The following is a 12,148-nucleotide window of genomic DNA, read 5'->3' on the forward strand; positions in this document are numbered from 1 at the left end:
TAAGAATGACCAGTGCCAGTAATTGCAGAGTCCTCTTTCTCTTCAAGGCACATATCATCAATAAACTAACTAAGAGAGCCCTTCGCCTGGCAATGCGCCACCCTCGCCCACGCTATTTACTGAAAGAATTTGTGTAAAGTCCAGTACTATACAATGGGAAGATAACGAATGCCTTACGGGACCAGACCACAGATTCATATAGTTCAACAGTCTGTTTCCAACAATGGGTATAAGAGATGCCATTTAGGAAGAGAGCACAAACCCGACCACTTTCAATATTCAGTTCTCCTCAGATTTTCCCAGCGTACAAGAGCACTGTATTAGGAAAGTTAGCACTTACATACCTGCCCAGAACTTTTAGCGTCTATTTACGGACTTGTCATACATACACTTACTGGTGCAAATTTCCTGAAAGTTTTTATCTAATTTGCTTAAAGCATTAATAATCTTAGTAAATGTACTGAACATTTATTTAAGAATATGTCACACAAGGAAAAAAAGTGTGTATGATAAGTAGGCTCAATGAGGCCATTTTAGTCTCAAACTCAGCTTTTCTCTATAGATGCTTCCATTTCCAAGCAAACTTACTGTGGCATAGAGCCACTCCACAAAATGCCTCAGGGAAGACATCATGGAGCCCATCAGCTAAAGAGAAAAATGACAAATTCCAGCTCAAGAAGTTACATTCTGCAACACTAATTTCAACTTCTTTCTTCTCCTCTCATCCCTATTATTTTTCATTACACTGTTATTTAATATTGGAGGGAGTTATACACAGTTGCTGAATTCCAACCCAAGGAAGCTATATTTTAGTGTTGGGTGGTAATTCCCAAATATTTCAAGTGTGGTTCCACTAGCAGAACCATCTAATACTGTTGAAAGGAAAAGCGCTTGCTTTCCCTATTTTTCAGCATAGGGATAGGCCATTGAGGTCCTTTCTCCTTTCTTGTGGCCAACCTGGTGCTTCTCACATGTTTCCATGACTGATAATTTACTAATCCAATAAAAAATAGCCTTTTATAGACTTTTTGCTTGGTTAGTTTTATGCCTTGTTAGCAACTCAGAACAGGGAGGGCTACAGCGAAACCAGTACTGGCAATATAAGCAGCAGGAACATGTGGCCAGGGCCATGGAAGAAGAGAGGGCATAGGAACTCTGTGGAAATTAAATGTTAATTTATCTCACTGCATCTCATATCCTTCAGCTAAAAATTTCACCATTTTGGAATGGAAATTATGTCTGATGAAAATGAGTGCAAAAGCCATTCTCTAACATAATGAATGCAAACACTGTTCAATAGTAGAGCAGCTCAGCCCATACAGGTCTTGTTCTTTCTTATTCTTCGCTACTGCAGAGAGTCCAGCGGAGGGCTACAAAGATGATGAGGGGACTGGAGCATCTCTCCTATGAAGAAAGGCTGCCAGAGCTGGGCCTCTTCAGCCTGGAGAAGAGAAGACTGAGAGGTGATCTGATCAAGGTGTATAAGTATCTGAAGGGGGGGTGTCAAGAGGATGAGGCCAGTCTCTTCTCAGTGGTGCCCAGCAACAGGACAAGAGGCAACGGGCAGAAACTGAACCACAGGAAGTTCCATCTGAACCTGAGAAAAAACTTCTTCACTGTGAGGGTGACAGAGCATTGGAACAGGTTGCCCAGAGAGGTTGTGGAGCCTCCTTCCCTGGAGATATTCAAAACCCATCTGGATGTGATCCTGGGAACTATGCTCTAGAGGACCCTGCTTGAGCAGGGAGGTTGGACTAGATGATCTCCAGAGGTCCCTTCCAACCTAAACGATTCTGTGATTATTTCCAGAGTCACCTAATACAGCTTAATATGACAGCAAATGATCTTCCTGTGTTCTTTTTCCTGTTCTCAACCAATTTCCTGTTTTCTTCTTGAAAATACTTCTTTCTTCTCACTTCCTCCCTCCACAACTCTAGCTACTCCATTTGATTCTTTCACCATATTCTAGCAGTAGAATCTTAACTGCCTTCCTTTTTCTTAATTTGTAGTCAGTCAATTTCTCTCCTTCTCCACATTTTGAGCTCTAAATTAGTGCCCAAAGTTACTCTAGTATTCCATTCAGTAGCATTAGTCTCCTCAGTGAATTCCTTCAAAAGAGTGTACACTGCCAACTTCACCCTCTATACAGAAATATCCAATTTTTCATCATTAGAACTACTGAATGTTCAGAGACCCTAGCCAAGTATAGAAAGTCTTCCAAAAAAATAAACAATATAGAGCAGACTGGGCTCTGTCATTAAACAAAACCAGCTGAAGAAAGTTTTACCAAAGCTAATGAAATCTCACAGTTTTAAAGCTCCTGCTATAAGGGGATTTTGAAATAAAAAGAAGAGGCAGTTAATTTTCTTAATTTTCTTAATTTTCTTTTTTGCACAGAAAAAGCTAACAAGGTGACATAAGTGAATTTTAAAGGCTGAGAAAGGAGATCAAAAAACCAAAATACATTTTCTTGGTAAATGCTTGTTACTTTTCTGCCATGAGAGTTAAGGAGACACTGCTTCCTTACTTTTAAATACTTGAGAATTTTAAATGTGTAGGCAGCCCTGAAAACTCTTCTCACCTTAGATGTAACTCTCCACTTTCAGACAAGAGAAATCCATTAGTTCTTCACAACACAACAAGCATTTCTTACTGAACTGTTTCCCCAGTCTCGGTAGACTTATGCTTTTCAGGTATCCTTGAGGCAGTTGAGGAACTAGAAGCTGCAGCAGAAGCTCTCCTTGCAACGTCAGTCCTCCCGTGAATACATCTCAACCCTGACTGATAGAGAAGAGTCACTGTAGGTTGGAAGACAGCCATGCCAACAAAACACCAGACAGTGGACTATACATATTATAACTTTTACAGGGTGCCCTATGAGAACTGGAATGGACTAGAAGCAGCAAAGACTTTGCCAGCTACCAAGAAATTTAAGAATATTCAGCTCTGGCAGCTCAAGCGTAACTGAAGTTCTCAAAATTACACACCTTCTTTGAACATATGAGCACAGGCCTAACTTCCTCAGGGTTTTGCCTCTTCATACTCAGGATATTAGACCGACCAGGAACATATTAACCGAAAGTCATGGCTGCCTACGTAGATACAACATAATCATGCTCCTTATCCTAAGCTGTCTCAGCAGAAAAAGCAAAGTCATATTTCACCAATCATTCACCAATGATTCAGTAGAACCTCGGAAATAAAAGAAGAGATAGACAGAGACAGGAAAAGGTGGTTCAGAAGCACTTTGTTCCCAATATTTGCTCAGGCTCTCAGAAATTGCTTCAGGACAAGGCTATAGGGAAGAACATGCTTAGTGATTACAGAGAGATTAATGGTGCCATGGAATCTACGTCACAAGCCCTTGGGAATAAAGCAAGCTTCTCTGCATACCGAGTTGATAAGAGAGTTTACTTCATGTAGTAAGCTAATTAGTAGCAGTCTGGGGCAGGAGGTAGAGCAGATAGTGAGATGAAACAGGGGAAAGGTGAAATGCTTCTCAGAGACTAAATGAAGACCAAAGATCAACAATAAGATGCAGGAGGAAAGTATGAGGGACAAAGAAAATCTGTGATCTTGACTACAGAAATCTGCTGCGTTAAATGAAGGCTGATCACCACATACACCATGCTTGAACACTAGAGAACACAAAGGTTTCTATAAAAACCGCCTCTACTGCACGTGAAAGGGAGATAGTTTCATATGACAGTATAAACATCCTTGTTCACTCTCCAAGATTTCTATCCCTTGTTTCATGATCACTGCACAGTAGTACCTGTCAGGCCTTTCCCAGACGACCCATCCAGGCCCCTCTGGCTTCTCAACATCTTGGTATTTTCACAGGCTTCTTGATATGGCTATGCAGTCCATTTTTCTCTGTTATAGATACCCACACACCATAAGCAATGACAGTCTGAACCAGTCTGTGGACAAAATCAAAAGGGCAGACTAATAGACAAAAAATTCAGAAGTCATTCAGAAATAGAAAAAAGATGCTCCAAATAGAAGCACTGTGTGCTAGAAATCATATTATCATATGGAAGAAGTTCAAGTTCATAGCGCTTTGTATCTTCGGATCCAGAAGGCAGTTAGTATCACCTACATAAACACGTTCAACTAATGCATTCACAGCTGCATTACAAGGTATCATTTTTGTAAATGCATAAAAATCATTCTTACATAGATTCAGCCCAGTCATCCATGTAATTCCGTGGGTAAAATACACAGCAGTTACTGATTAAACTGAAATGCAAGTAATACAAGTAACAATAGATGTAAGCAACAGAAATACCTATTATTTTTAGCATTTTTCATGCTCATCAATGATAACTATGTCTATAAATTTTTCACCACAAAGTGCACCGATCAAAACTACGACACATATTTTGAACAAGATCTATTTCTTTTTACCTATCCCCAAATCTAATAGTCTTTGCAATCACAGAGGTAGTTTTCTACCAGCTAATGAAGCTAGTTCCACCTTTCTAACTTTCTCCTAATTTAGCAAGAAAATCTAGCCTCAAGGCAGTTATTTTTATGTGCCTAGTTGCCATTGCAGAATCTACAGACGAGTGAAGTGCCTAGGTTCCCTGTACATTGCCTGAGGAAGGCAAAGTACTGCAAAATGGGATTCAACAACAGTCAGTGTGCCGCAGGTGGGAGCTGCCTGAAGTCAGGAGGCAAAGAAGACAATCCCTAGCGTAATTAAGAGAATATACTGAGGACGAGATGGGTCCTAAATTCTACCTTTCTGCCACAGATTAGGTGTTTACTCAGTTAAACAAGGAACAACTTCCTTCTGCTAGAATGGTTTGGGTTAAACTGATCAACCAACCCTCAATGCAGCCCTAAAAGATATTCCTGCTCTCTCTGCCTTCCTCTCCACCACACTAGCTATGCATTCCCACTGCTTCCCTTGAATGGCATCTAGCAGTTACCTGATCCTTTAGTACCAGATTCAGCCCACTAAACTGGCAAAAGATTAACTCTGGAAAAACGTCAAGACTTTCCTGCCAATTTAGTGAGCTGAACTGGCTCAGTAAGGGATCAGTAGAGCACCAGAAACACTGCAAGGGAAAGGACAGGATCTGACAGCCTGGAGCTGGAAGGAGGAAGGAGCAAGGATTACCATACTCCACAGCAGTAATCTATTAGATTGGTTCAACCGTCTGGTCAAACCAAGCTTTAAATCACTACTTTAAAGAGTGGAACTACTTTCTTTTAAAATAATTCTTTTGGTAGTGAAACTCTTTTATTACAATAGCACAGTAAACAGAACAGTTAGCCATGTTCTGAAGTGTATTTTAATTTCCTCTTCAACCCAACAGAATGCAATATACATCTTTTATTTCTAAAGAATAGTCCTAATAAATACCAGCCTATCAGCTACCCCTGGTTAGAAGGAAGCTACTCTTAGTATTGAGACGTCCAGACTCCATCATGAGTCAGTCATGCTTTCTGTGCAGAGAAATTGTGAAAACATTTTTGTCACATCTTCCCTGGCAGTTAAATTGTTTTCAAAACTACACAACTCCACACCAGAAAGAGCTGTAAGAAACAGATTGTTTTTCCCATGTATGGTCTTGCAAAATGACATGCTACATACCAGATGCCTGACTTTATCCTCTTAACACTGATGTTAAGTCCGACATCTTCAAAGGAATTCTTGAACAGATAACAGTCAGGTTGCAATCTAAGACTGAGAGCTGAAAGTCCTTCATATGTCAGCAGCCAAAAAGGCAGTCCTAAGGGAAAAATATTAGAAACATAGAAACATGGAAAAGGCTAGGTGAGGAGACCATCTGGTCCAACCTTCTACTGAAAGCAGGGCCTTAGATTAGGTTAACCAGAGCCTTGTTAAGCTGAGTCTTGAATGGTTCCAGCAATGGTGATCCCACCACTTCTCTGGGCAAGTAATTGCAATGTTCAACTGTTTTCACACTGCAGATTTAATTTCCTATTTACAGACGGAATTTCCCAGGAATCAACTTGTGCCATTGCCTCCTGTGCACTCTGCATCCTTACGAGGACAGTACCTCCATCTTCTCTAGATGAAGAAACTAGATACTACCTACTAGATATTGGAGACACGTGATTAGACGCTCCCCCCACCCTATGCCTTCTCTCTCTTAGCTGTACAAAACCAATTCCTTCAATCTTTTTTCATTTGTAAAGTCCTCCAGCGCTCTAATCATCTTGACAGCCAGTTACTGGACCCCCTCCAATTTTTCAATTTCTCTCTTGAATTGGGGGGACAAAAACTGTACAATATTTCAGGTATGGCCTAACACATGCTGAGTAGAGCGGAATAATCACATTCTTTGACCTGTTGACTATACACTTGCCGATGCAGCCCAGAACATAGTTTGCCTTCATTGCTTCTCAGTCACACTGCTGACTCCTGTTCAGCTTGCTGTTCACCAGGACCAGCATTTTCAGCAGAGCTGCAAAGCAGTCAGTCAGACCACACTCTGCACTGCTACTTGGAATTATTCTGTCCGTGCATGACTTTACATGTGTCTTTGTTAAACCTCATACAATTCTTGTTGGCCCAATCGTCCAGCCTGAAATTTATTAATAATCTGTCAGCAATCTTCATACTACAGATAAACATGAGATGCAGCCAGCTCTTTGAGTTAATTGACGCTCATTGTTTGAGAACTTCCAGTGAATTTCAGACACATACTAGAGGTTCAGATATCTATAGACTTCAAGAATATTTCAGTACCTGTCCTGTTGCTTATCTGTATTCCTCACTCCCAGATGTATCTGAGAGTAAAAATAATTTTGATCCAACCCTCTGCAAAATAATAACCTATTGCCTCCTTTTTCCCTTTTGTTTGTAAAATCAAAGAGGGCATAAAGCAATATCTGACATGCAGCAGCCAATCAGGATAGAAAAAAGTACAGATTTATATTTTACAGAGCTCATAAATAGATTTATATGGTGGCCATGTGATGTGGGCTGGGTCTGCAATCCTTCCTGCTTTGTGAGGCAGAGATCAAGATTCTTCTGCTGTGCAGGGACAACATAATTTTCAGGACAGTTTCGCTCATTAAAGGAAAGCAGATCAAACAGATCTCACACAGGTAAGCACTCCCCAACTGTTCACTCCGCCCTTTTTCCCTAATGAGTTTCCTGCTTTCATAGGACAGACGTGCAAATCGAAAAGCTGGAAAAAGAGAAGGTATGTGAAATTGTTTTGGATTCAGAATCTGGAAAAATGAGGTTCTAGTTTCCCATGAAAAACTAGTGCAACAGGATCTTCCTGTGGTTTGGTACCTTCCCTTATTCACTAGTTTTCAGCTTTTACTTTTAAAAGAAATCTTCCTTGTCTACCTATAGGGAAACTCAAAAGAAGGAAGGGAGAGCTTTTTACTGGTGCCCCGTCCTAAGGTCAGAAAGGGAAGAAGCAGGGACAAAAGAGCTTTCACGCTTCCTTGTGATGAAGAGAGAAGTTAAAACATGATTGTTCCTACCTACCAAAAGCTCTCTCTGGTGAGTGTATGCTGTAAGTTGACAGTAAAAAAGATAGCAAGAAGGTAATATGTTCAGAAAGAATGTGTCTTTCCGTATGTGGCATGTGTGTATATATATAGATATAGATATATAGATATAGATAGTTACGTATTTTTGCTTAAAGCATTAATAATCTTAGTAAATGTACTGAACATTTATTTAAGAATATGTCACACATTCTGCAATAGAGCAGAATGTAATACGGAATTATATAAAACTGTATTTTTGTTTGGAGATGCATATTCACAAAAAATCCATCTGTTGTGTTATGCTCTTTTCCCTCAAAGGGGGCTTCATCATCAATGGAATTTATTGCATTAGTATACATTAGTATAACACATGCAAGATGACTCCTTAATTCTGCTATTTCTTGAATACCATAGATCACTGGTATTCATTCCATATCCACTGTAGACAGTGACGACTGTTGTCTCTTTCACAGAGATGGGATTTTGAATGGGGGGCAGGAGGGAGTCTGTCAATTGACAAGGGCTGAGGTGTTGGAGAATAAAATGATGGAAAGAAGCACATCAACAGAAAAAAACTGAGGGTATGGCCAGATAGTCAAACATATGTCTGTATTTTTCAAAAGCAGAAATAGCCCAGCTATATCTGGAACCTAATGTTATTGCTGCATTGCTACACTAAGGTTAGCCCTCCAATTCACCTGGGCAGAGCACCCCATTAATAACGCTACCTTTCTTCCAAGATCTGAGCCATTATCTGAACGTTCTTTATGCAATGCAAAAACGTCCCAAAATAAACCACTTATTCTGTGTTTTATCTTTTATGGTAACATCAAATCTGCAATCTGTTCTGTCAAGTGACTACACTTTTTCAGATAAGCCTGACAATAAATGCTTATGGTCTATGTATGCCCTTTATGTCTTGCAACTGCAAGTTCAAGCATTCCCATTATTTAATATGCATTCCTATAGCAAATTCTAAGGGCAATATATATTTACATTAGCAAGCATTTACATACAGTTTTCCCAGGTTTATTATGTATGTATATATCTGCGTGTTCTCATGATAGTATGCACTTAAGTATATATACTCTTATTTTGGTCATGAAAATAACATCATCTTTGTTATCCTCACGTTTTGTGCTGAAAAATTATTCTGTCTTCCGCAGATGTCTGTCCCCTTAGCTGCCCATCTGTCCTCCACTGTCTGCTACCACCATCCATACTACCATGTGGTTAGAGTCACACTGGAAGAATATCCGCCAAACCTTGCTGCTTCTTTTCACTGCTGCTCTTCTCATTGGGGTCACCATGCTAGCCATTTCATCTAATATCAATCCTGTAGGCTATTTCTTCCTAGGTGTAGGAGGAGTGTGCCTGATCGGCTATTTGTTGAGTGTGTTTGTTGAATGTTACCTGAAGCATCAGCGCCTACATGATACAAATGAGAGAGCTCCCAACAGACAGAGCCAAGCAGGGTAAGCAGCAACCTCCATTATTCCTCTTTAACTTTCTCTCCTTAGATAAGACCGTTTTACATACTGTTTTGCTGCCTTTTCCCCAGGGAACCAAACACAAACTCCATTTTAGGGTAGAGAAGTTCATTTTAGGGTGTTTTTCTTCATTATCCAGGTAGAGCTTGCAAGTGTCTATGTCACAGATCTCCTATATCTTGTCCAATCTAAGTTTTCTTCCCCTTGGGAATTGATTCATAGACTATTTCTAAGACTAAACAGATCCAGCCCTGCTTTATCTTCCCTTGAGTAAGTGAGTCTTGCTCAACAATGAGTCAGACAAGGAAAAAGGAAAAAATGCTGAGGTGGTTTAGTTAGCTGGTTTAGTTTTATAACCTTATTCCCAAAGCAACTGCTCCTTGGCAAACTTTTACAAAGGAACCTGTAACCAGGTGTGGTTCCATTCTTAAAAATCCAACTTGACACTAATAGGTCCTGATTTTGAGAGGCACTGAACACTCCCGAATTCTTTTGGCTTCATCACTGTTTTCAGGTACTCAGTACCATCTAATTTAACCTCAATTTGCCTACTGTAGTTAAAGAATTTAACTTTATTTGCCTCTTTGCTTGCCTGTCTGTATAATATATCATTTTCCACACCCTTAAACTGCTCAGCATTCTCAGATACAAGTTTTTGTATGAGGCCAAAAATGTTTCCACGTCTTTACTGTTAGAAATAATACATAAAAAGAAGCTTCATAGTGCATTTTGCTAGTTTTGGGGTGTACTAGAAGAAAACTAGTATTCATTTATTCAAAAATATGACCTAAAAGGGAAAATGTCTCTAAAGTAATATTCTTCTCTGTAGATGTTCTTTTTAGCACAGAATGGAAAGTTTTGTTTAAACTAAATGAAAATACTTTTTTTTCTCCACTTATATTCCTAAAAATAGATGAATGTTGGTCTAATATATTAAAATAGAGACAGAAAAGGAAAATCCTGTTTTTCCTCTCAGAAATAGCACTTAGTAGTTCTTACTAATAAATTTTAACTGGTGGCAGATTTTAAATGAGGGAATATTAAGCTAAGCCTAGGACACTGGATTGAACAGTCTGGGTTATTACTTACTCTAAGTGTAGAAAAATAAAGTCACATAAGCCATTCTCTAGAATAGGAGGCAAGACTTTAAGTTGGCTGGACCACTGAGCTGATCCAATGGCAGAATATCATACACCAGAACACATGAGATAACAAGTCAATTATCTGTTGTTTGTAGCATAGTCCCTACTTTACGTTATCTAGACTGCCTGCCTCTGCATAAAATAAACAATAAAGTAACCAGTTTAACTGGTATTCCTCTCTCTTGTGCACAGGGTGAACGCTGCCTATGAAGCACCTACCTATGAGGAGGTGATGACTATGTCAGCTCCAGCAATATGGACAATTGCATCCAATCCGGGCACCGTGCCCTCACCACTGAATGAGCCTCCCCCTTACAATGTAGTTATTGAATCATCTGCCCGAGGAGAGACTGTGGTAGAGACTCTCAGGGTCTCAGTGCCACCAAACATAAGGTGCACCTCCGAGACAGACACAGGCTCCCGGATGCACTTGCAGCTGGTGCAGCCCCCCAGGTTGCAGCGGTTTGTTTCAGACATCCATGAAGTGAAAGGTATTGAAGACAGGTTTGAGCCACTGGAGCCGCTCACTCCACCACCTGCTTATGAGAATGCAGTCAACGATGAGGTCTTTGAACATGCTTTCCAACCCTCAATATTATGATTAATTCCACCTTCTATGAATGCAGGACCAACCCCTCACCCCAATGCAGGCTGCACCTGGAGGGAAGGAGAAGGAGATGAGTCTTTTTCATGCCTGAATCAGTAGAAGTCTGTCTTGCCATTCTTTGAACCAGAGCTGAACTACAGACATAGCTTCTGATTTCACTGGGATCTTCGTGCATGCTCATGACAATACCACAGTGCTTTGTCCTGGCAGAAGATATGGAAGACCACTAGGAAAAAAGCCGTGTAATATACAGAAGCAATTCGGAGCCTGGGGATACACCTTTTTGGAAGAGGTGAGTGAATCATGGGAAGAGACAAGGTCACCAAAGGACTGCTGAAGAACAACTGTGGGATGCAGCCAGGATAAGCTGGCTTGGAAAGGGGAGGAACAGAAATAGCAATAAGTAAGAGGAAGATAATAGCAGTTTCTCTCATGTAGGAGAGGCCAACAGTGGGACACATACACATACCCACTGCCTGGACCACCAATCTTCCCAGTTTTACAGGAGAAAGTATTTCTCTATTGTACAATACAAATATTCTACAAATTTCTCTCTACATCGCAGATCACTCTAGATACTTTATTGTCATCACGGCTGCTGTTTTTGCATAGAAATGTCAATGTTTCCAAGTTCTCAGTAACAACCCTGTGCATGGATGTTTTTGTTTAGAAAGGCCCAGTCCCTCTTCCAAGACCAAGTTGAGACTGCAGCAGAGATATCTGGGAATATCAGTCATGAAACATACGTGATCTTTGTCATGACGGCTCTGGTCTGAAGCCGGGTCCTAGCTCTCGCTGATTAGTGATGCTACCCTGTCTTTTAAAACAGCTGAGTCAAACTGTTAGGTTCTGAAGTGTTAGGGTTGAAGTGGTCTGCAGTACGCAAAGAGACACTGAGGTCTGGTGAATGTCCAAATAAAAACATGAAATATGGAGGTTGAAATTTCCTTATGAAAGAGAGCAGCAATCATCACAGCCTTGGAGTACTGTGAAAAAAAGATGAGGAAAGAGAGAACAGCAACAAGCCTGTGCATAAGTGCAGCCATTCAGTAGCCCAAGCAGAACATCCAAATATCCAAAAGAGCATAAATTCTTACTGAAGGTACCAGGATCATTTTCAATGCATACCAGGAACCATAAAGAAATGGGTTAGGATCAAATATATCATTTTCTTTTGAGCTATAAAGAATCAAACAATGAGAAATAACTTTGTATGTATGTTATAAATAAACAGAACCATCAATGATGGATATTAAAAATATTTGATAGTATCATCAGTTTTTCCTCCTATCAGAAACACTCCACAAAATCATGACTAATGGCTGCTTGCATTCTGCTTATTTCTGCTTATTTCTGCTTATATCTTGGCTTAGAGAAAACAGAGGAATTCTATTTCTAAATATACAGCTGAATCGCTTTAG

At 40.1% G+C, this 12,148-nt stretch overlaps 2 protein-coding genes across 9 annotated transcripts in view; one reads left to right on the forward strand and one right to left on the reverse strand.

The window, feature by feature from the left end:
• The window catches only part of LOC104150735 (rap1 GTPase-activating protein 1), a 69,561-nt gene that overhangs the window by 56,569 nt on the left and 844 nt on the right, over positions 1-12,148 (reverse strand). For 2 of the 6 annotated variants that reach the window (XM_068956470.1, XM_068956463.1), the window contains exons 2-4: positions 5,606-5,744; positions 3,776-3,923; positions 2,582-2,781 (exon numbers count right to left, since the gene is read on the reverse strand). The exons of 1 other annotated variant lie outside the window; for it this stretch is intronic. The gene's annotated coding sequence lies outside the window, so the exon portion shown is untranslated. Of the gene's footprint in view, positions 1-2,581; positions 2,782-3,775; positions 3,924-5,605; positions 5,745-10,339; positions 10,535-12,148 lie in introns of those variants that run through there. 3 more of the 6 variants (XM_068956464.1, XM_068956474.1, XM_068956467.1) reach the window with 3 other exon arrangements.
• On the forward strand, positions 6,966-11,997 carry TMEM139 (transmembrane protein 139). 3 transcript variants are annotated; one of them, XM_068956550.1, is made up of 4 exons: positions 6,966-7,089; positions 7,346-7,498; positions 8,655-8,963; positions 10,313-11,997. In XM_068956550.1, exons 3-4 carry the CDS (start codon positions 8,716-8,718, stop codon positions 10,719-10,721), a joined length of 657 nt encoding a protein of 218 aa, XP_068812651.1. In that variant the 5' UTR covers positions 6,966-7,089; positions 7,346-7,498; positions 8,655-8,715; the 3' UTR covers positions 10,722-11,997. The 3 variants fall into 3 exon arrangements, with proteins under 3 accessions (XP_068812651.1, XP_009683460.1, XP_068812662.1); XM_068956561.1 differs by having other exon boundaries at positions 6,997-7,187; XM_009685165.2 differs by lacking the exon at positions 7,346-7,498 and having other exon boundaries at positions 6,987-7,089; positions 10,313-11,991.

Source organism: Struthio camelus, chromosome 1, assembly GCF_040807025.1.
Source record: "Struthio camelus isolate bStrCam1 chromosome 1, bStrCam1.hap1, whole genome shotgun sequence".
NCBI lineage: Eukaryota > Metazoa > Chordata > Aves > Struthioniformes > Struthionidae > Struthio > Struthio camelus.

What these genes read in the sequence shown, in the direction of transcription:
- TMEM139 (XM_068956550.1), top strand. Translation starts at nt 8,716, where the DNA reads ATGTGGTTAGAGTCACACTGGAAGAATATCCGCCAAACCTTGCTGCTT. An exon ending in AACAGACAGAGCCAAGCAGG is followed by an intron (nt 8,964 to 10,312) that starts GTAAGCAGCAAC and finishes TCTTGTGCACAG; the next exon opens with GGTGAACGCTGCCTATGAAG.